This window comes from Oncorhynchus tshawytscha, linkage group LG25 (genome assembly GCF_018296145.1).
Source record: "Oncorhynchus tshawytscha isolate Ot180627B linkage group LG25, Otsh_v2.0, whole genome shotgun sequence".
NCBI classification, from domain to species: Eukaryota; Metazoa; Chordata; class Actinopteri; order Salmoniformes; family Salmonidae; genus Oncorhynchus; species Oncorhynchus tshawytscha.
The window spans coordinates 10,796,614-10,821,009 of NC_056453.1; the positions used below are offsets into that span (position 1 = coordinate 10,796,614).

A 24,396-nucleotide genomic window follows, 5' to 3' on the forward strand; every position below is an offset into this window, starting at 1 on the left:
TCCCGCGTGTCCTTTCTCCCCATCGACCCTCTGTGTCTCCTCCTCGACCCTCTGTCTCACCCCATCTACCCTCTCCCCTAGGTGACTCTGATAGTGAGTGGGAACCTAAGCTTTCTCAACTGGCTGACCATAGTTCCCAGTCTGTTTTGACGATGGATCTCTGGGGTTCCTGTTTGAGGGGCCAAGCAAGCCGTACCGGAACTCCAGGCTGAGGAGGCTGCAGGACAGACCCCCAAACTCACCAGAGGTACCCCCTCAACAGCCATGAAATCTCCTAAATGAGCCTAACCTCTTACCCATCAGTGGTAGAGTCCACACCGTAGAAATATAATAATCTCTTCTATTTATCTAATTCCCTCACAACCCATACCTCTGCCTCAGCCCAGACACATCTTTGCAAAGAAAGAAATCGATATGGACAGGGTTAAGGTATTGTGGGGATTATCCTGGAATTCTGGGTATTTATTTTCATCCTATAAGAATAGCAGGGCTGCTGTAACACTGTCTGGGTGTTTTATGATTGGGACTAATGATGACAGTCAGAGAGAGGGAGAGGACCAGGCTTCCACCTGGCTCCACTGAGTTGGACTGACTAATGTCTCTACCAGCCGTGCTGTGTGTGTCTGCGTGCGTGCATGTTTGTGTGTGTATGGACTCCCCCTTCCCACACGCCTAGCTAAGCTGTGTGTTTGAGTATACAACACCTAAGAGTGGGAAATGAGTGGGTCCACATGGGCACCCTACCCCTCTCCAACCGCTCCACTCCCGAGCCGCTCCACTCCACTCCCCATCTCCAACACCCACACCTGGCTGTATGCACATCTGGAGCAGGCTAGCAGGCTATTGGGCCTTGACAGATGGTAGACACTCAGCACCAGACATTACCAATGTGCCTGACAGTTGGCCCAGAAACATAAAGGAAGAAGTTAACGATTTGGACATGATGGGAGGAGTATGGTTTAGTGCTGGGACAGCTGAGGAGAGGGAGGCGGGAATGGAATGAAAGAGCGAGAGAGAGACAGCTTGAGATGGCGTGGAAGACTGTGATGAATGTACATGTACAGGTAACTGCCAAAATAAAGGAAACACCAACATAAAGTGTCTTAAAATGGCATTAGGCCACCAAACCAGCTTCAATGGCATGCTGTACATTCTACAAGTGTCTGGATCTCTATTGGAGGGATGGGACATCATTCATCCACATTTATACATGACCCTAACACTTCAGCTCCACCATAACGTTGAGTAGCTTTGCCATCAGCGTCGTGTCAATGTGACGTTCTAGTTGAGGCCATATGTGACGTTCTAGTTGAGGCCATATGCAACCAAAATCAACTTTAATTCAATTCACAAGATAGAATGAACGTGTGCGTCAGCCATCGAGAATTGAACCTCTGCGGTTCTTGAGCTTGGACGTTGCCATTGGACGTGATGCAACACGAGCACAACACGAGCAGTATAGCAGCTTTCATTGATTTCAAAGGAAGCATTTCCTCAATGGCTGATTGGAATACTTTGTATCCCTCATTTACTCAAGTGTTTCCTTTATTTTGGCAGTTCCCTGAATATATATATATATTTTTTTACGTCGAAGTGCAGTGAATGCCCATGTTGTGTATAAAAACAGGAATAGGCTCCAGCTAATTGGTCTCCCAAGACTCAAATGTCATTTAAGTGGGCCCAACATTCTGTACGACCTCCAGTAAGGCTGTTTTTTATAAATTTTTAGGCATAAAAGTTAATTCTTTAAGTCAAACAACGGGTATGGTTCTGATGCATGGTTTTAACATGGATGGGTTGACGGGTTGCCATCTCAATCCGAGACAGGTAGTGGGGATTTGAGCTGTCTACTCCTCCAGTTGTCTGTGACTAAATGCCCCATGACCACATAGACTAAGCCCCTCTCTCTGGCTACTGCCAAAGGGATCTTGTGTTCCTAGATACAAACGCACGCACGCATGCACACACACGCGCGCACACACACACACACACACACACACACACACACACACACACACACACACACACACACACACACACACACACACACACACACACACACACACACACACACACACACACACACACACACACATATATTTATATATATAAACTCAGAAACAGAAACGTCCTCTCACTGTCAACTGCGTTAATTTTCAGCAAAGTAACATTTGTATATATTTGTATGAACATAACAAGATTCAACAACTGAGACATAAACTGAACAAGTTCCACAGACATGTGACTAACAGAAATGGTAAAATGTGTCCCTGATCAAAATCAAAAGTAACAGTCGGTATCTGGTGTGGCCACCAACTGCATTAAGTACTGCAGTGCATTTCCTCCTCATGGACTGCACCAGATGTGCCAGTTCTTGTTGTGAGATGTTACCCCACTCTTCCACCAAGGAACCTGCAATATCCCGAACATTTCTGGGGTGAATGGCCCTAGCCCTCACCCTCCGATCCAACAGGTCCCAGACGTGCTCAATGGGATTGAGATCCGGACTCTTCACTGGCCATGGCAGAGCAATGACATTCCTGTCTTGCAGGAAATCCCGCACAGAAGAACAGTATGGCTGGTGGCATTGTCATGCTGGAGGGTCATTTCAGAATGAGCCTGCAGGAAGGGTACCACATGAGAGAGGAGGATGTCTTCCCTGTAATGCACAGCGATGAGATTGCCTGCAATGACAACAAGCTCAGTCTGATGATGCTGTGACACACCGTCCCAGACCATGATGGACCCTGCACCTCCAAATCGATCCCGCTCCAGAGTACAGTCCTCGGTGTAACGCTCATTCCTTAGACAATAAACGCGAATCTGACAAGCACCCTTGGTGAGACAAAACTACAACTCGAAGAGCACTTTTTGCCAGTCCTGTCTGGTCCCGCGATGGTGGTTTGTGCCCATAGGCAACGTTGTTGCCGTTGATGTCTGGTGAGGACCTACCTTACCAACAAGCTCTCAGTTCAGCCTCTGTCAGCCGATTGCGGACAGTCTGAGCACTGATGAAGGGATTGTGCGTTCCTGGTGTAACTCGGGCAGTTGTTGTTGCTGCTACCCTGTACCTGTTCCTCAGGTGTGATGTTTGAATGTACCGATCCTGTGCAGGTGTTGTTACACGTGGTCTGATACTGTGTGCACAATCAGCTGTCCGTCCTGTCTCCCAGTAGCTCTGTCTTAGGCGTCTCACAGTACGGACATCGCAATTTATTGCCCTGGCCACATCTGCAGTCCTCATGCCTCCTTGCAGCATGCCTAAGGCACGTTCACGCAGATGAGCAGGGACCCTGGTCATCTTTCTTTTCTTGTTTTTCAGAGTCAGTAAAAAGGCCTCTTTAGTGTCATAAGTTTTCATAACTGTGACCTTAATTCAAATCAAATGTATTTGTATAGCCCTTACATCAGATGATATCTCAAAGTGCTGTACAGAAACCCAGCCTAAAACCCCAAACAGCAAGCAATGCAGGTGTAGAAGCATGGTGGCTAGCAAAAACTCCCTAGATAGGCCAAAACCTAGAGAGGAACCAGGCTATGACGGGTGGCCAGTCCTCTTCTGGCTGTGCCGGGTGGAGATTATAACAGAACAGGGCCAAGATGTTCAAATGTTCATAAATGACCAGCATGGTCAAATAATAATAATCACAGTAGTTGTCGAGGGTGCAACAAGTCAGCACCTCAGGAGTAAATGTCAGTTGGCTTTTCATAGTCGATCATTAAGAGTATCTCTACTTCTCCTGCTGGGAATTGCCAGGGATCTCATGATACGATATCACGGTACTTAGGTGCCCATACAATATTCATTGCGATTCTTACAATTGTATATGTATTTCTATTCGATACTGTGATTTTGTGTTTCGATGTTCCAAGTATATTGCTCACCATATGTCTTCTGCAGAGGGACAAGAGAGAGCCATGAGAAAACTAGTTTTGATCAGCCATGGAAATAAAATAGTTGTAAAACATATTGGCTCCCTATATAAAATGATGGAGAACAAGCTATGAAGGAAAAATACTGGAGTTTTGCTGCAGGTATGGCCAACTAGCGCAAAAAATATTGCGATATTGACAAAACGATACCATACGATATATCGTCAAAAATAATTTCCCTATATGTAACCCCTATGTCCTTTTAGGTATGCTCATTCGTTGGGTGGTGAATGTGGCTCTGGGCGTTCTGATTGGCTATCTGAGCATTCCTGTGGTACTGAACTTGCTGAGCTCCAGACAGGTGATGAACACGTCCTTCAGCCCACTCCGCATCGTCAACAACCTACTTCATCCTCCTCTTCCTTTCTCTCAACACTCTCCATTTCTCCTCTAGGTAACCCTATATCCCAAATTCTGTTCTAGAATTCTTCTCTGCAACTTTCACTCTCTTTGACCCTCTTTTTTGTCTCCCTCCCTCTGTATGCAGTATCACTAAGGAGCGGACTGAGGTGATTCTGCAAGGTACTTTGAGCACGGACCAGAAGGACCCAGAGGCTGTGTGGGAGGACTACCAGTTCCTGTGGAAGCCAGGGGACCTGATCTGACGGCCCTGCTCTATCTTCCCCTATGGGCCCCACTGGCGCATGTGGCTCGCCACCCTCCAGGTGCAGTCAGTCTGGCACTTGGCAGACCTTTGGACTACACAGCTCTAACTTGACATGCAAGAATCAGGAATTTTGTTTATTTTATTTACTGTTAGTTGTTTTTGTGCATGCCTTGGATTTGTTTTCCCATCCCTGTCCAAAATTCCACCACCCCACTTACAATTATCACAATGGAGAATGTCCATAACCATGGCAGAATTCAGATACAGTATGATGTCATTGTTCTAGCACTGAGTTTGTCAACTACAGCACGCAACATGGACCCAGACCTACCTGCCCTGATTTATTTCCTCTGTCAGGGCTAGCAGCCCACACGATTCTCAACTTCCGCTGTTAAACCTGCTTTCTACACGCAGCTATCTCAGGTGAAGATCTTCCCGGAGACTTGATTGTGTGGCACCCTGTTTTTAATGTTCCCTTCTCAAGGCATAGGGTTTCCTGCTGGTCTACCTCCAATCCTAGAACCAAGATAATCCCAGTCAGACATTTTGGCAAGAGGGGGGAAGGTTGATGTCACACATTGGCTCAATATTCACATAATAGTTGGGTGGAGTAGACTGCTTTGGATTAAGGTATTTGTTTGAAGTGACAGTTGATCTTCCACTCACCTTTTCCACCCCTTGTCTCAATTTTCCTCCCTCTTTCTCTATCTGTCCCTCTGTCCCCCCCCCCCCCCCCTCTCTCTCTCTCTCAACCAGACCTATGTGCAGAGTCAGTGGGAACACAATCCCTTCCAGGGCAGAGACAGTCCCAGTTACACTAACACTGGGCAGTGGAGGGGAGAACCTCTGCCGTTGTCCATGATAAAGAGAAGAGGGTGAAAAGCAGTTTGATACGACGCGTGTTTCTGTAGTATGCACATTTCATTTAAAAATGGCCAGCTGTTGCCGTTAGGCGACAGCTGCGTTGAAGGCCTAACTGATCTCAGCTGTGTGTGTGCGTGTACGAGTGTGTGTGACTGTTATACAGCCTTTTTCTGAATGCTTAAACACTAACAGTGATTCTTGAAGCACTATCTCTGAAACCATTAACACTTGCAGCCAATGCATTTACCAAGTGTGCCAAACTGAATGCACGTGCTCTGCTTTACGCTCAGTTTTGTCATTTTATGACACACTTTTTGCAAAACTGTAAACACAACTCACTGCTTTACACTCAGTTTGCAATTTAATAACACACTTCTGGAAAAACTGTAAACATTGGTCTCTACATTGCTACACAATTTCACCAATTGCCTTTCCACATTGACACATGTGAAAACACTTTTAGATAATGAGTTGACTTACAAATCAGAGCTTGAGCACTATAAATATGCCACAGTTAAACATTTGGTTTGGACAACATTTGGAGGCCAATAGGACGGGGGTAAGACGGGGTTGAAGGAGAGGACGGGACGGGGAAGAGGAAGGGGAGTCAGGAACACAATAACGGATGAAATCAGAATGACTGTGGTTGACCATGTTGTCAACCATGGAATGAGCATGAGGAAGGCTGTGCAACGGGTTCAACCAAATCTGAGCCACTATACTATTGCAGGTATCATCTGGATATTTAGAAATGAGAACCGGTAAGTAAATATAAGTAAATATAAGTAATATGTACTGTACTTTCATAATGAGAAGGATCTATCACTAAAACCATTCAAATGTTTTTACACAACTGCAAGAAAACTGGTGGAAGAGATCGACTGTTCACCCCAGAGCAGGAGACCCACATTGTCAATATGATCATTGCAAATAACTGCATCAGAGAACTGCAGGACCACATAATGGCAGATATCACCACATTCCGAAACGTCAACAGAGTGAGTCTCTGCACTGTCTCGTCTACTGAAACGCAATAGTATTAGGATGAAGCAGCTGTACAGAGTCCCTTTCGAAAGAAACTCAGACCGTGTAAAACAACTGAGATATAAATTCTGGAAGTGTATGGTGCTACATCAAATTGACTGATCCCTGTCTTTTCGTACTGTGCTACATTGTTTTGTCTTGTCTCTTTCAGAGAGTCATGGAGCTAGAAGCAGATTCAGTGCATCATGAGCTAATATACGTGGACGAGGGAGGTTTCAACCTTGCAAAAACAAGGGGCCGCGGCAGAAATATCACCGGACACCGTGCCATCATCAACGTCCCGGGACAACGTGGTGGCAACATAACAATGTGTGACTATTAGACAAAACGCCGTCCTTCACCATCATGCAATCCTAGCACCATACAACACTGCACACATTATCACATTTCTGGACACCCTCCATAACAGACTAATTCCTGATGACCAGGGGCCAGAGCAGCCCAGGTACGTTATAATTTGGGACAATGTTAGTTTTCACCGGGCTGCTGTGGTCTGCAATATGCCCTGCACACAGAAAAAGCAGAAGCCACAAGTGTTTTTCATTTATACTATCAGTGCGTAGTTGGTGCTTCGTGTGCTTATTCAAATGATGGTTTGTGTGTACTGTACTGACGCAAAAACACAATTTTTAGAAAAAGAGTTTGAAGAGTTTTGCAAGAACTGTTTGCTTTGCAAGAGATGTATAATGTTTTGCTGTTTTGGTGTAAGGTATTGTGGTTAGTGTGTAGAGTTTTGCAAAAAATAGCCTATAGTTTCAAAGATGGTGCCTAAGCAATTAGAAAAAACAGTAATAATTGCAAGCCTCACATTCTTTGCAGAAACTCAAATTCCTTGTCCTCTAGCCCCCTCTGGTGGGATGTTTCCTCTAGATATAAAACGTGTCCTTGTATTCTCTCTACCAGTTACACTAATCATTCCGGTCCCTCCTTTTATCCGTCTCCCTGCTTCACCAGGTGGGTCCAGGGAGAGCACAAGTTCAGCCTTCCTGGCAGTGAAATGTATCGGAGCATTCTTCCCCGTTGTGGACCTGGCCACTCTCGGGGGATACTTGGAGTCCTGGAACTGGCCCCATCCTGACCTTTTGACCTACTGTATGACTAATCACACTGACATATTCAATGAGCGATGGGTGCATGAGACACTGAGGTATTGCTCCATGCTTATAATTCTGGATCAAATACACTATGAAAACAAACATGTTGACATAATGTGGTCACCCTGATATTGGGGAATTCATGACACCCTGTAAAAATGACATTTTATTGTATTCATCTGTTTTGCTTGTCTCCAATGTTCCCGTCTACTGTATGCAATAAAGAATGACCAACCCTTCCCATGAATAGCGATATGTCACTGTGCCAAAGATGTAACAATACGAGAGTTGAGGGGATGACACACCGTCCATGTTGGGCTCACATAGCAAGACAGTCAGACTGTACCACCATTGTGTGTCTTTTGATAATAAAAGATAAATTTTAGGACAAAAATAGACATTCCATGTATTATTGCCATTCATTTTGTACGCCTAGCAAGTTGTCCATTAACTAACCTAGTGGTTTAAATCATCCAACGTGAGATGTCCGTCCCATGAAATAATCTTACTAGAGTGACATTGCAGTGTTGTACTACATACAAATTCCCCTAATTGTTGCGTGTCTTTGTGTTACAGGGATCTGATAGGATCCAATGCATAAAAAGGGAGAGCTAATCAGTGGAAGAGGTGTATCTTTCTTCGTGCAGTTGTGTGTGTGAACCACTTACAGAGTAGTGATAGCAGTAACGGATGAGAACCCTGAGGGGACAAATGCTCCCTCCTGTCCTTGCATCCCACAATGCACATTTCCCAGCATGGCCAATTTTAATTGTGTTCACCTCATCACAAATACCTGAGCCACCGGCACTGTTTGTACAGACACACTATATATGATGGAAAACAGGATTGATGCCTACCTAGAGTCATTTTATCTGATTAAATCTGCTGATTTTGCTATTTGTAGGTAAAAAAAAAACATTTGGGTGCAGCGGTAGGATGTGACTGCACCTGTGTGCCAGAAGATGGCACTGACCATTTATGACCACTTCTGTGATAAGTTGCCACTGTGAAAAATGCCCTTGTTTTTCTACGTAGCTGTGAAGGTGAGTGTTTGTCTGTCTGTACAGGTAGAAGTGGGCCATCCAGATGGAGGTAACGCTACATTGATGTGTGAAGGTCCAGACTGTGAGCATCTGCTGCCTCTAATGAGGACTAATAGCCATGCCAGCGGGACCGGACAGCCTCATGCCCCTCACAGTCCAAACAAGAAACACAAGGAAGTTACAAGACATTTTATACTGTCTCAGCATAAGACTATATTAGAACATGATTGTGCTAATGGGCAATTTTCATATAAGAAGAGATTCAAATACAATTTTACAGTTTTTTACAATCACTTTGGCACTAATTTCGAAACCTTGATGTCATTTTTCAAAACTCTAGACACAAAACTCACAACCAATGATCAAAATGCTAATTTTTCAAAACTCTAACATTTTTTCCAATTGCTTGGATACAGTACACATAAAGCTAAGATCATTTGTTCATTGAACTAAAATCACCTGTTCAAAATGACACAACATAACATCAAAGTATTGCCATTGCAAAATGCAATTAACACATTACATCTGAAATGACTGTCTATTCATTTCATTACAATGATCTCACTATCAATTGATACAACTGCTCAAAATGATAAGTAACTGTTGCATTACTCTTAATGCATAGTTTTATGGAAACTGACAAACAATATTCCATGTTTAGATCATGAAAGTTTCAGGATAACGAGATCCATTGACACCAATTACCGTGGAACTTGAACCAATTGGACTACATTATCTATGGATGTAATATTTCATCATCATTCTTTATCAGACACTGCTTCTATGGTCCCATGTACCACTTTTCCAGACCATGTTTTCTGATTTGACATTACTGTACGCTCACTGGCCACTTCATTAGGTACACCTATCTAGTACTGGATAGGACCCCCATTTGCCTCCACAACAGCCAGAATTATTCACGGTGTTGTACGTTAAGAGATGCCCTTCTGCACACCACTGTTTTAAACAGCTGCTATTTGAGCATTTGTGGCCTTTCTGTTAGCTTGAATGAGTCTGGACATTCTCTTCTGACCTCTCTCATTAACAAGGTGGTTTTGCCGACAGAACTGCTGCTCACTGAATGTGTTTTGTTTATCGCACCATTCTCTGTAAACTCAAGAGACTGTACTGTGTAAAAATCCCAGGAAGGCAGCTGTTTCTGAGATGCTGAAATCACCATGTGTTCATCAACAATCATACCACGGTCAAAGTTGCTTAGATTACTCATCTTGCCTGTTCTAATGTTTGGTCGGACAACATCTAAAGCTCTCTACTCTATATACTCTATATATTGAGTTGCAGGCAGCCACATGATTCGCTGTTCGAATGTAACCTTCCTTGATGAGCTAAATTAGGTCTGTAGAGCAGATGGCATGACCTATGTCATTGTGTGGGATAATGTCAGGTTCCACCATGCTCAAATGGTGCAAGCATGGTTTCAGTCCCAACCACGATTTACCACCCTTTACTTACCCCCATACTCTCCTTTCCTCAGTGGTGGGCCGTCAGGGCCAGCAAGGCCTTCTCTGCTGGCCGAAACATCATCAGAATATATATATTTTTTAAATATATTTTCCCACAAATATGTATTAAATTATTCCCCAGAGTAAGAGTTATACTCTTCATTTCATAGCTTTCCTCTTGGTTGCACTGCTTCCAGCCCCAGTTTGAGATTTGGAGGGCTGGTCTTTATGTTAGATCTTTTATCCAATCATATTTGCCATCATGTGTTGCCAGGGTTCTAAAATCTGCCCTCAGGCCTTCAGAATCAACAGTGCGGGCGCTTGTAGCTTAAAGTGAATGGAAATGAAAATTTAGTGTCAACCAATCAGCTTTAGAGTTGGCTATTGTACGCCTGCTGGCTGGCTCCAGTGTTACACAGGAGCCAGCTAGCAGGCGTAGTGCATGCACGTCTTTTGATTGGATTACCAATATTGAGAGGCAGGTCCTATATGGGCAGGTCTTGCAAACCTCAGAACTAGGAAACTGAATTTGATAAACTAATTAATTTGCGTACTACTAAGCTGTTTTTTTTTAACCCACAATGGCGGAAGGAGGAGAAGATATCGATTTGGTCGAGGATATAATCATAACGCCATTCTCAAGACAAACTTTTCAAGAAAAGTTAGACATTGTCAGGAGAGGTCGCCCGACGCCGACGCTACAAAGCCTGTCACAGGCGGGAAAGGGGTTCGTTCGCCACTTTCAAAGTTCCAACTACGAGCGCTATCAATGGCTCACAGGCTCCGAGAAGCACTGCAAACTGTACTGCTGGGAATGCCTATTATTTGCAAGTGATAGATTTGGTGTTTGGAGCCACACTGGCTTTGCAAACTTGAGTTGTCTAACCAAGGCAACAATGAGACACGGCTGGGCACTTACAAGCAATGGTGCTTTTGAAAACTTTTGGGGACACCGGAGTGGATCTACAGCTCAACGAACAAGCGCGCAGGGCAGGGTTTCTGTCTAAATGTATAGTGTCTAGAGCCATGGCATCATAATGATGGTAATAAGAGGTGGATTAATTCGGGCGGGACTGTGTAGGATTCGCCCAAAGATTATTCCCAAGATATTTGGCTAATGAAAACATCCATTGTCATGTGGATGAGATGAGAACCTGTGGCCACAAGACAGTTTTGATGGAAATATAGAAGTACAGTAATCTATCCTTTGTTTTGCTTTTTACAGTAAGCCAGGTGAGGAACAGATGACCTTTACTGTAGTTGTTTTATTTTTTTGTAGCTAATTATTTTTGCTTTGATTCAAAGAAACCTATGTTGTGATTTTATTGCATTTCATCAATACATTTAATATTTTGTGATATATAATATAATGATTACACTGGGTGTCACGTCCTGGTCTTAGTATTTTGTGTTTTCTTTATTATTTTGGTCAGGCCAGGGTGTGACATGGGTTATTTATGTGGTGTGTTTTTGTAGGTTTTTGTAGGTAATAGGATTGTGGTGTAGTATAGTTGTCTAGGTAAGTCTATGGTTGCCTAGAGTGGTTCTCAATCAGAGGCAGGTGTTTATCGTTGTCTCTGATTGGGAACCATATTTAGGCAGCCATATTCTTTGTGTTTCGTGGGTGATTGTTCCTGTCTCTGTTTGCACCAGATAAGGCTGTTTAGGTGTTTCATGTTATGTTTTTGTATTGTCATTATCTTTATTAAAGATGTATGAAGATAACCATGCTGCATTTTGGTCTGATCCCTGCGGAAGAAAACCTTAACACTGTGCCTGTAGTATTCTCTCTACTAGTCCTTTTACATTGATGTATTTATGTGTAGTAGCATAATGAAACATGTATCACATATTTTGTACTGCAATATTTAATGATTGTACAAACAACTACTGTCACGTTCTGACCATCTTTCGTATGTGTTTTCCTTGTTTTAGTGTTGGTCAGGATGTGAGCTGGGTGGGCATTCTATGTTGTGTGTCTGGTTTGTCTATTTCTATGTTTGGCCTGATATGGTTCTCAATCAGAGGCAGGTGTTAGTCATTGTCTCTGATTGGGAACCATATTTAGGTAGCCTGTTTTGTGTTGGGTTTTGTGGGTGATTGTCCTTAGTGTCCTTGTTCCTGTCTCTGTGTTAGTTTACACTAGTATAGGCTGTTTCGGTTTTCGTTACGTTCTTTGTTTTGTAGTGTTGAATATTGATTCGTGTTTTACGTTTGTTCATTAAACATGGATCGCAATCTACACGCCGCATTTTGGTCCGACTCTCCTTCACACCTAGAAAACCGTTACAACTACACAGTGAAACTATCGGGATCTTGTGTGTGTGGGTGATCTAAATGAATGTTCCTATGGTATTTCATGATAAATGAGTTATTTGAACCAATGATTCTGCAAGTGCAAGGTTTCTTTAAAGATATCAATGCACAATGCAATGTTTTGAACATTGGACAGCCTGTACAAGTGATGACCATTTTGAGTTTTTTCTGGTTCTGAAAATAATGGTGATTGTAAAAAACAAATTGTCACATGCTTGGTAAACAACAGGTGTAGACTAACAGTGAAATGCTTACTTACCGGCCCTTCCCAACAATGCATAAACCAATAGAAAATTATTAGAATAATTGAAAAAACATTTGTAACACAAGGAATAAGTACATTCACAATGAGCAATGATAATGTTGCTATATACACGGGGTACCAGTGCCAAGTCGATGTGCAGGGGTACAAAGTAATTGAGGTAGATACAGTGGGGCAAAAAAGTATTTAGTCAGCCTCCAATTGTGCAAGTTGAGAGGCCTGTCATGTTCATCATAGGTACACTTAAACTATAACAGACAAAGAAATCCAGAAAATCACATTGTAGGATTTTTAATGAATTTATTTGTAAATTATGGTGGAAAATAAGTATTTGGTCAATAACAAAAGTTTATCTCAATACTTTGTTATATAACCTTTGTTGGCAATGACAGAGGTCAAACGTTTTCACACACTGTTGCTGGTATTTTGTCCCATTCCTCCATGCAGATCTCCTCTAGAGCAGTGATGTTTTGGGGCTGTTGCTGGGCAACACGAACTTTCAACTCCCTCCAAAGATTTTCTATGGGGTTGAGATCTGGAGACTGGCTAGGCCACTCCAGGACCTTGAAATGCTTCTTACGAAGCCACTCCTTCGTTGCCCATGTTGTGTGTTTGGGATCATTGTCATGCTGAAAGACCCAGCCACGTTTCATCTTCAATGCCCTTGCTGATGGAAGGAGGTTTTCACTTCTCTCGATACATGGCCCCATTCATTCTTTCCCTTACACGGTCGCCCTGGTCCCTTTGCAGAAAAACAGCCCCAAAGCATGATGTTTCCATCCCCATGCTTCACAGTAGGTATGGTGTTCTTTGGATGCAACTCAGCATTCTTTGTCCTCCAAACACGACGAGTTGAGTTTTTACCAAAAAGTTATATTTTGGTTTCATCTGACCATATGACATTCTCCCAATCTTCTTCTGGATCATCCAAATGCTCTCTAGCAAACTTCAGACGGGCCTGGACATGTACTGGCTTAAGCAGGGGGACACATCTGGCACTGCAGGATTTGAGTCCCTGGCGGCATAGTGTGTTACTGATGGTAGGCTTTGTTACTTTGGTCCCAGCTCTCTTTGGTCCCAGCTCTCTTGTGATTATTTTGACCCCCCGGGGCGAGATCTTGCGTGGAGCCCCAGATCAAGGGAGATTATGAGTGGTCTTGTATGTCTTCCATTTCCTAATAATTGCTCCCACAGTTGATTTCTTCAAACCAAGCTGCTTACCTATTGCAGATTCAGTCTTCCCAGCCTGGTGCAGATCTACAATTTTGTTTCTGGTGTCCTTTGACAGCTCTTTGGTCTTGGCCATAGTGGAGTTTGGAGTGTGACTGTTCATTGGTTGTGGACAGGTGTCTTTTATACTGATAACAAGTTCAAACAGGTGCCATTAATACAGGTAACGAGTGGAGGACAGAGGAGCCTCTTAAAGAAGAGGTGTGTGAGAGCCAGAAATCTTGCTTGTTTGTGGGTGACCAAATACTTATTTTCCACCATAATTTCCAAATAAATTAATTAAAAATCCTACAATGTGATTTTCTGGATTTTTTTTCTCTCGTTTTGTCTTTCATAGTTGAAGTGTACCTATGATGAAAATTACAGGCCTCTCTCATCTTTTTAAGTTGGAGAACTTGCACAATTTGCCCCACTGTAAATACTGGATCTGGATGTGTATGGTGCTACATCAAATTGCCTCACTGTATGTACATATAGGTAAAGTGACTAGGCAACAAGGTAGATAATAGACAGTAGCAGAAGCATATGTGGTGAGTGTGGAGGTGTTTAAGTGTGTGTGTGTGTGTGTGTGTGTGTGTGTGTGTGGGTGTGTGGGTGTGTGTGTGCATAGAGTCAAAAAGAATTAGTGCACATGGACTCACGAGTCACATACAAATGAATAGGACAGGTAAATAGTCTATATGAATACGAACAGTGTTGTGACCATAATCCCATAATGTTTCACAGGCATTATGCCATTCATATGATGTTGACATCACCATAGTAGCATTTGTTGTTATGGTAGATTGTGTCCCATCGTACCCAAACCAACAGGACAGGCAATGCCTTTCAACCAGTATTATTGGAATAGAACCTTAAGCTACAGCAGGTTTAAATTAAAAGATGACTGTGGAATACATTCTTATCTGTTAGTCTATGTGAATCACTCAGGAAGTGGATAGGCCACTTGTGGTTATATAAAGTACTTGATATTCATCACCAGGAATAAACGGTAAGGACAGAACATTATACTGTAAATGTAATGTCCACTTGAAATAAAGGGAGCCTAATGAATCATGTTTGACTTTACTGTAAGTGGCGTGGGTTGTGTGCGATTAAACTACTTCATTTCAACTCGCCTGACACAGTAAGGTGTGAGTTCAAGTAGGCAACTGGCTGGGAAATGCAACCATCCAGTTTTTCTTCACCTTCACATAACTGTACAGAAGACGTAGATATACACTTAGTATACAAAACATCAAGAACACCTGCACTTGCCATGACATACACTGACTGAATCCAGGTGAAAGCTATGATCCCTTATTGATGTCACTTGTTAAATCCACTTCAATCAGTGTAGATGAACGGGAGGAGACTGGTTAAAGAAGGATTTTTAAGCCTTGAGACAATTGATTGTGTATGTGTGCCACTGAGAGGGTGAATGGACAAAACAAAATATTCAAGTGAACAGGGTAGGTGCCAGGCGCCCTAGTTTGTGTTATGAACTGCAACACTGCTGAGGGTTTTCCATGCTCAACAGTTTCCCAATGTGTGGTCGAGAATGGTCCAACACCCAAAGGACATCCAGCCAACGTGACACAACTGTGGAAAGCATTGGAGTCAACATGGGCCAGCATCCCTGTGGAACGCTTTGGAGTCAACATGGGCCAGCATCCCTGTGGAACGCTTTGGAGTCAACATGGGCCAGCATCCCTGTGGAAAGCATTGGAGTCAACATGGGCCAGCATCCCTGTGGAACGCTTTGGAGTCCCTGTGGAACATGGGCCAGCATCCCTGTGGAACGCTTTGGAGTCAACATGGGCCAGCATCCCTGTGGAACGCTTTGGAGTCAACATGGGCCAGCATCCCTGTGGAACGCTTTGGAGTCAACATGGGCCAGCATCCCTGTGGAACGCTTTGGAGTCAACATGGGCCAGCATCCCTGTGGAACGCTTTGAACATCTTGTAGTTGTAGATGCCCATATGCCCAGATGAATTGAGGCTGTTCTGAGGGCAAAATGGTGGGGTGCAACTCAATATTTGGAAGGTATTCCAAATGTTTGATAGACTCAGTGTATTGTGATCACCAAACATGTGCATTTTTGCATATGTGAATACTTTTTGCATCACTGACTACTGTACACCACAAAAACAACCCACGGTACCTTAAACGCACAAACGCTCCCACCAGTAGTAGCGATGCTTCCCTGCTCCGCAAGATGCGCGCACTAAACACCATATTGTGCTTAACTTCCGTTATTGGTGTGAACCGTGCGCCATATATGGGAAGGTAGAGCGAGCGAGAGAGAGAGAGAGCTGTCAAGTCTGTTTAGATTTCTGCATAAGCACTGTTTGAACTGGCAGGAGATTCATTCACCAATAGTAATTGCGCTCAACGGACAAGGAAAGCTATACACTCGCATGTGCACTTATCATTTAAAACGACGCGGATATGTCTACAGTCATGATTTTTACGCACCGGTGAAACGTATTTTTTTTCATATCATAGATTATTCAAAAGAACAAAGGATATCGTCAGATCAGTGAACACCATATTTATAGCCTAGTTATTGCACAAGTAATTATATACAACAGGCGGGAATTCCGTTAAAAGTGAAAGATGTCCAGGAAAAAGGCAGTGAAAGGCAAGGGGAGCTCCAAAAGCCCGACTGCATCTCCGAACAAGAGCAAAGACAGCGGGAAAAGTGGTAAAGGGATCGGAGCCGGGGCTCCATCCAACGGATTGATATATCCGAGCCGCCCCTCACTCAGCAACAGTAGGGAGTTTTATGATATCACTTTTAAGGTAAGACTTTTTACGCACACATATTGTCAATATTCTCCCATCTCGTTGGCCATATCAGTCACTCAAATAGGCTACTTCAACGTTGATGTGCCACTCAAAGTACAGTGACAGACAGTGTGACTCGAGCCTTTTGGCGCCCCTAAGCGATATTTGGTTCTTAATATTTGGTATGGTTTTAACATCCCACAAACCAGCTTGTAAAAAATAAAATGAAAGAAAATTAAACACATCAACACGGTCAAAAAGTGGCATGATGTAATTTCGAGTTCCACTCTGATGCACGCTCCAAAACATATATAAAAGCGCGGCATCGCCGATTCATAGTGTTGAATTCGGAAGTTTACATACACTTAGGTTGGAGTCATGAATGAAAACTTGTTTTTCAACCACTCCACAAATTTCTTGATAACAAACTATAGTTTTGGCAAGTTGGTTAGGACATCTACTTTGTGTATGACACAAGTAATGTTTCCAACAATTGTTTACAGACAGATTATTTCACTTATAATTCACTGTATCACAATTCCAGTGGGTCAGAAGTTCACATACACTAAGTTGACTAAGCCTTTAAACAGCTTGGAAAATTCCAGAAAAGGATGTCATGGTTTTAGAAGCTTCTGATAGGCTAATTGACATCATTTGAGTCAATTGGAGGTGTACCTGTGGATGTATTTCAAGGCCTACCTTCAAACTCAGTGCCTCTTTGCTCGACATCATGGGAAAATCAAAAGAAATCAGCCAAGACCTCAGAAAAAAAAATCTGGTTCATCCTTGGGAGCAATTTCCAAATGCCTGAAGGTACCACGTTCATCTGTGCAAACAATAGTACGCACGTATAAACACCGTTGGACCACGCAGGCATCATACCGCTCAAGAAGGACATGCGTTCTGTCTCCTAGAGATGAACGTACTTTGGTGCGAAAAGTGCAAATCAATCCCAGAACAACAGCAAAGGACCTTGTGAAGATGCTGTAGGAAACAGGTCCAAAAGTATCTATATTCACAGTAAAACGAGTCCTATGTCGATATAACCTGAAAGGCTGCTCAGCAAGGAAGAAGCCACTGCTCCAAAACCGCCATATAAAAGCCAGACTACGGTTTGCAACTGCACATGGAGACAAAGATCGTACTTTTTGGAGAAATGTCCTCTGGCCTGATGAAACTAATGACCATCATTATGTTTGGAGGAAAAAGGGGGAGGCTTGCAAGCTGAAGAACACCATCCCAACCGTGAAGCAAGGGGGTGGCAGCATCATGTTGTGGGGGTGCTTTGCTGCAGGAGGGACTAGTGCACTTCACAAAATAGATGGCATCATGAGGGATGAAAATTGTGTGGATATATTGAAGCAACATCTCAAGACATCAGTCAGGAAGTTAAAGCTTGGTCGCAAATGGGTTTTCCAAATGGACAATGACCCCAAACATTCTTCCAAACTTGTGGCATAATGGCTTAAGGAGAACAAGTCAAGGTATTGGAGTGGTCATCACAAAACCCTGACCTCAATCCTATAGAAAACTTGTGGGCAGAACTGAAAAAGCGTGTGAGAGCAAGGAGGCCTACAAACCTGACTCAGTTACACCAGCTCTGTCAAGAGGAATGGGCCAAAATTCACCCAACTTATTAAGTTAAACAATTTAAATGTAATGCTACCAAATACTAATTGAGTGTATGTAAACAGTGTTATCCCACTGTTTGTAGGCTGTCATTGTAAATAAGAGTTTGTTCTTAACTGACTTGGCTAGTCAGTTAAGAACAAAGGTTGAATAAATAAAAAAAATATGTAACTTCAACTGTAAATCCATCAGACATGGACAATTCATCAACTTGTTTGATAAACTGCTACAGAAGGCCGGACAGGCCATTGATAAGGAGGGTGGCCGGCCCCAAGAGAGCCTTGCTGATACCATGGGCTCGTGGGGCCATCCTGGAGAAGAAGAAGAGAAAGAGGAAGAAGAGCTCAGGACCTGTGGATTTTAGGTCCGAGTCCACTGCCGCCTGCACTGGACCCAGCGCGTCTCCAGAGACCTCTGGGATAGGCCTGATTCCAGAGATCTGGCAGATGATTAAGGACCTGCTGAAGCTCACTCCAGAGACCCTCCTAAAGATTGAGACGTCTACGGGCAAATGACCTGCCAGTGATAAAACAGATCTATTAACACCCTTCTTCAAGACAGAGGTTTTATTCAATTACATTCATTTATTTTGATTACATCAGTGTCTCTCAATTATATATATATATTGTATGTATGTATATATATATATATATATATATATATATATATATATATATATATATATATATATATATATATACATACATACAATGTCTTTGGAAAGTATTCAGACCCCTTGACTTTTTCCACATTTTGTTATGTTACAGCCTGAACCTAAAACAGATGTAATAAAAAACATGAATCAGCAATCTACACACAATACCCCATTATGACAAAGCGAAGACAGGTGTTAAGACATTTGTGTTTGCAAATTTATGAAAAATTTGAAACAGAAAGTATTCAGACCGTTTGCTATGAGACTCAAAATTGAGGTCAGGTGCATCCTGTTTCCATTGATCATCCGTGAGATGTTTCTACAACTTGATTGGAGTCCACCTGTGATAATTTCAATTGATTGGACATGATTTGGAAAGGCACACACCTGTCTATGTAAGGTCCCACAGTTGACAGTGCATATCAGAGCACAGACCAAGCCATGATGTCAGAGGAATTGTCTGCCGAGCTCCGTGACAGGATTGTGTCGAGGCATAGATTTGAGGAAGGGTACCAAACATTTCTACAGCATTGAAGGTCCCCAAGAACACAGCGGCCTCCATCATTCTTAAATGTAAGAAGTTTGGAACCACGAAGTCACTTCCTAGAGCTGGCTGCCCAGCCAAACTGAGCAAACGGGGGAGAAGGTCCTTGGTCCGATGGTCACTCTGACAGAGCTCTAGAAGTCCTCTGTGGAGATGGGAGAACCTTCCAGAAGGACACACATCTCTGCAGCACTCCACCAATCAGGCCTTTATGGTAGAGTGGCCAGACGGAAGCCACTCCTCAGTAAAAAGCACATGACAGCCTGCTTGGAGTTTGTAAAAAGGCACCTAAAGACTCTCAGACCATGAGAAACAAGATTCTCTGGCTTGATGAAACCAAGATTAAACTCTTTAGCCTGAATGCCAAGCTTCACGTCTGGAGGAAACGTGGCACAGGACTTGAACTCAATCAAACATCTCTGGAGAGACCTGACAATTGCTGTGCAGCAACTCTCCCCATCCAACCTGATAGAGCTTGAGAGGATCTGCGGTGAAGAATGGGAGAAACTGCCCAAATACAGATGTGCCAAGCTTGTCATGTCATTCCCAAAAAGACTTGAGGCTGTAGTCGCTGCCAAAGATGCTTCAACAAACTACTGAGTAAAGGGCCTGAATACTTATGTAAATGTGATATTTCAGATTGTAAAAAAAAAATGCAAACATTTCTTAAAACCTTTTTATTCATATATTCAGTATATACAGTATATATATATAGATAGCCACTCCTCATATATACTGCTCAAAAAAATAAAGGGAACCCTTAAACAACACAATGTAACTCCAAGTCAATCACACTTCTGTGAAATCAAACTGTCCACTTAGGAAGCAACACTGATTGACAATACATTTCACATGCTGTTGTGCAAATGGAATAGACAACAGGTGGAAATTATAGGCAATTAGCAAGACACCCCCAATAAAGGAGTGGTTCTGCAGGTGGGGACCACAGACCACTTCTCAGTTCCTATGCTTCCTGGCTGATGTTTTGGTCACTTTTGAATGCTGGTGGTGCTTTCACTCTAGTGGTAGCATGAGATGGAGTCTAAAACTCACACAAGTGGCTCAGGTAGTGCAGCTCATCCAGGATGGCACATCAATGCGAGCTGTGGTAAGAAGGTTTGCTGTGTCTGTCAGCGTAGTGTCCAGAGCATGGAGGCGCTACCAGGAGACAGGCCAGTACATCAGGAGACGTGGAGGATGCCGTAGGAGGGCAACAACCCAGCAGCAGGACCGCTACCTCCGCCTTTGTGCAAGGAGGAGCAGGAGGAGCACTGCCAGAGCCCTGCAAAATGACCTCCAGCAGGCCACAAATGTGCATGTGTCTGCTCAAACGGTCAGAAACAGACTCCATGAGGGTGGTATGAGGGCCCGACGTCCACAGGTGGGGGTTGTGCTTACAGCCCAACACCGTGCAGGATGTTTTTCATTTGCCAGAGAACACCAAGATTGGCAAATTCGCCACTGGCGCCCTGTGCTCTTCACAGATGAAAGCAGGTTCACACTGAGCACATGTGACAGTCTGGAGACACCTTGGAGAACGTTCTTCTGCCTGCAACATCCTCCAGCATGACCGGTTTGGCGGTGGGTTAGTCATGGTGTGGGGTGGCATTTCTTTGGGGGGCCGCACAGCCCTCCATGTGCTCGCCAGAGGTAGCCTGACTGCTATTAGGTACTGAGATGAGATCCTCAGACCCCTTGTGAGACCATATGCTGGTGCGGTTGGCCCTGGTTTCCTCCTAATGCAAGACAATGCTAGACCTCATGTGGCTGGAGTGTGTCAGCAGTTCCTGCAAGAGGAAGGCATTGATGCTATGGACTGGCCCGCCCGTTCCCCAGACCTGAATCCAATTGAGAACATCTGGGACATCATGTCTTGCTCCATCCACCAACGCCACGTTGCACCACAGACTGTCCAGGAGTTGGCAGATGCTTTAGTCCAGGTCTGGGAGGAGATCCCTCAGGAGACCATCCATCAGGAGCATGCCCAGGCGTTGTAGGGAGGTCATACAGGTACGTGGAGGCCACACACACTACTGAGCCTCATTTTGACTTGTTTTAAGGACATTACATCAAAGTTGGATCAGCCTGTATTGTGGTTTTCCACTTTAATTTTGAGTGTGACTCCAAATCCAGACCTCCATGGGTTGATAAATTTGAGTGATTTTGTTGTCAGCACATTCAACTATGTAAAGAAAAAAGTATTTAATAAGAATATTTCATTCATTCAAATCTAGGATGTGTTATTTTAGTGTTTCCTTAATTTTTTGAGCAGTATATATATATATATATATATATATATATATGGTTGTTATGGTGTTATCTGAATATAAAAGCAAACATTCTGACCAGCATCAATATCATCAAAGGGTTCAAGTAAAGGCCTCCCGGGTTGCACAGTGGTCTAGGGCACTGCAGCGCTAGCTGTACCACCAGAGACTCTGGGTTCGCGCCCAGGCTCTGTCGCAGCCGGCCTCGACCGGGAGGTCCGTAGGGCGACGCACAATTGGCCTAGCGTTGTCCGGATTAGGGAGGTTTTGGCTGGTAGGGATATCCTTTTAAAAATTTTTTTTAAGGTTAAAATAAATCAAGACATTTTAGAACCAAGGCACATGACATTTGCCTAATGATTGTTATGGATGTTTTGTTACATTACACTGCATAATGAACTGACATTAACAACTGTATTGTCAACTCCTGGGCCACAGCTGTGTCAACAAGGATATGGGAGACAAGTGTGTGCCACTGCCAAAGCAGCACTCAAACATGCACAATGGGACAAGAACAAACACTGACATGCTACGCAGGGCACCACACCATCCCACCCAACACCACATAAGGGATTATTAGCCTGGCATCGGAAAGTGTGTACAACTCATCAATCATTTATACATTCAGATTACTGTAGTAGCTGAACGTGAGTGTTGCCTAGTTGTATCATGCCTGCGTTGTGCTCATGCCATCTGGTTGTGTGTGTGTGTGTGTGTGTGTGGGGAGTGGGGGGGGGGGGGGGTGTATGTGGAAAAGTGTCATTTCCAAGGATGCATAGAATCTAGTGTGCATATCCAGGTCAAACCTTTATTTCTTATTATAAACTGGGTGGTTCGAGCAATGAATGCCAATTGGTTGACAAGCATGATATATTAGTATGCCATGGGTATATGGTCTGATATATTATTTTTACTGCTCTAATTATGTTGGTAAACAGTTTTTAATTGCAATAAGGTACCTCTGGGATTTGTGGTATATGACCAATATACCATGGCTAAGGGGGGCAGCCTAGTGGTTAGAGTGTTGGATTAGTAACCGAAAGGTTGTAAGTTCACATCCCCGAGCTGACAAGGTACAAATCTGTCGTTCTGCCCCTGAACAGGCAGTTAACCCACTGTTCCTAGGCTGTCATTGAAAATAAGAATTTGTTCTTAATTGACTTGCCTAGTTAAATAAAGGTACAAGCTGTGTTGCGTTGTGCATAAGAACAGCCCTTAACTGTGGGATATTGGCCATATACCACACCTCCTTGGGCCTTATTGCTTAAACCTAAACTTACTCTAAAATCAATTCTCAAGTCAAGTTCTATAGCCTCCACAGTTAAACTGCACTGTGATACTACAATGACCAACTTGAGAACACTGGAAAATTAGCCTAGTATTGCCCCATGCCCCCTCTTCAGTTCCGGTGCCCCCTGTTCTTCCCACCTCTTTCCCAGATCGCTCCCATAGGATGCAGACTTCAGTCTTTCTCTTTGATGTGAGAGTGAGTGCTTCGCTCAGATGCCAGCTTGTTTACTCTGTAGCTGTGTATTTTTATGTGAACTGAACCCCTGTGTTTTTGAAGATGTGAATTCATTTGTCCCTCTGAGCTGTTTGAGCACAGTCTGAGCTACACTTCCCACGCATATGCAAACAGGCAGGCACGCACGCACGCACGCACACACACACACACACAACACACACCACACACCACACACACACACACACACTTCCGAGTCTCCCCTTTATCGTTAATCCTCCTATTCTGGTCTCCCCTGGCCTTGACTTACAGTTTAATAGAGTGAGTTTGCCACACTAAGAGGGAAAGAAGTCGGAGGTAGACAGTGATTCGTGTCAGATATGGAGGTCTGAAGGCAGGTTAGGTGATTTCTCAGACAGACACAGACTCATTACCCAGACTTAGACAAATCACCTCACTGTGTGTCGTAAAGCTACATGGTGTGGTGATCATTGACCTTCACTACTGAGCACAATGCCATTGGGATTCAGAGGAGATGGAGGTGCTCAGCAGATGGAGATGTATCCGCCGTTTTTTCGGTCTGTCTTTCTCTTTGTTTCTTTGTCTCTATCCGTCTGTTTCTGTCTCTCTCTCTCTCGTTGTCTCTGTCTCTGTCCGTCTCTCTGTCTCTGTCTGTCTCCATCTCTCTCTCGCTCACGCGCTCTCTCGCTCTCACTCTGGGTGTACAGGCTGTGTACAAGCCCGACAATGTGGGTAATCTTCCAAGGGACCATGAGAACATAAAATGAAGTCATTTGTGTCTCTCTACAGGTGATGCTGGTGGGAGACTCAGGTGTAGGGAAGACTTGCCTGCTGGTTCGCTTCAAGGACGGAGCTTTCTTGGCCGGCAGCTTTATTTCTACTGTGGGCATTGACTTCAGGGTGAGTAGACACCACACTCACACTCACTTGCACACACACGCACACACCACACCACACATACACGGGATTGATTATTTGAAGAATGCGGAATATGTCCATTGAGAAATCCTGCAGGAACCAAGTAAAGTGCAAAGACTTCAAATGTATAAAAGGATATTTTGGAATTGAAAAGTGGGTTTGCCTTTTTTAAGATTTCACGACATCCAATAGCATTTCAGATATAGATTCAAGGCTTCAATATTCTTTAGGTTCAGGCCTCCATTGTCATACGTGTTATAGATATATTTCCTTT

At 43.6% G+C, this 24,396-nt stretch overlaps 1 protein-coding gene and 1 pseudogene across 1 annotated transcript in view; both read left to right on the forward strand.

Moving 5' to 3' along the window:
- Positions 1-4,538, forward strand: part of LOC121840852 — a 56,776-nt pseudogene extending 52,238 nt beyond the window's left edge.
- An 11,569-nt stretch (positions 4,539-16,107) lies between these two features.
- The window catches only part of LOC112224756 (ras-related protein Rab-26), an 82,584-nt gene continuing 74,295 nt past the window's right edge, over positions 16,108-24,396 (forward strand). Inside the window, exons 1-2 of the mRNA XM_042305850.1 lie at positions 16,108-16,641; positions 23,994-24,104. Of these exons, the coding sequence (XP_042161784.1) occupies positions 16,456-16,641; positions 23,994-24,104 (297 nt within the window). The 5' untranslated portion in view covers positions 16,108-16,455. The remainder of the gene's footprint in view (positions 16,642-23,993; positions 24,105-24,396) is intronic.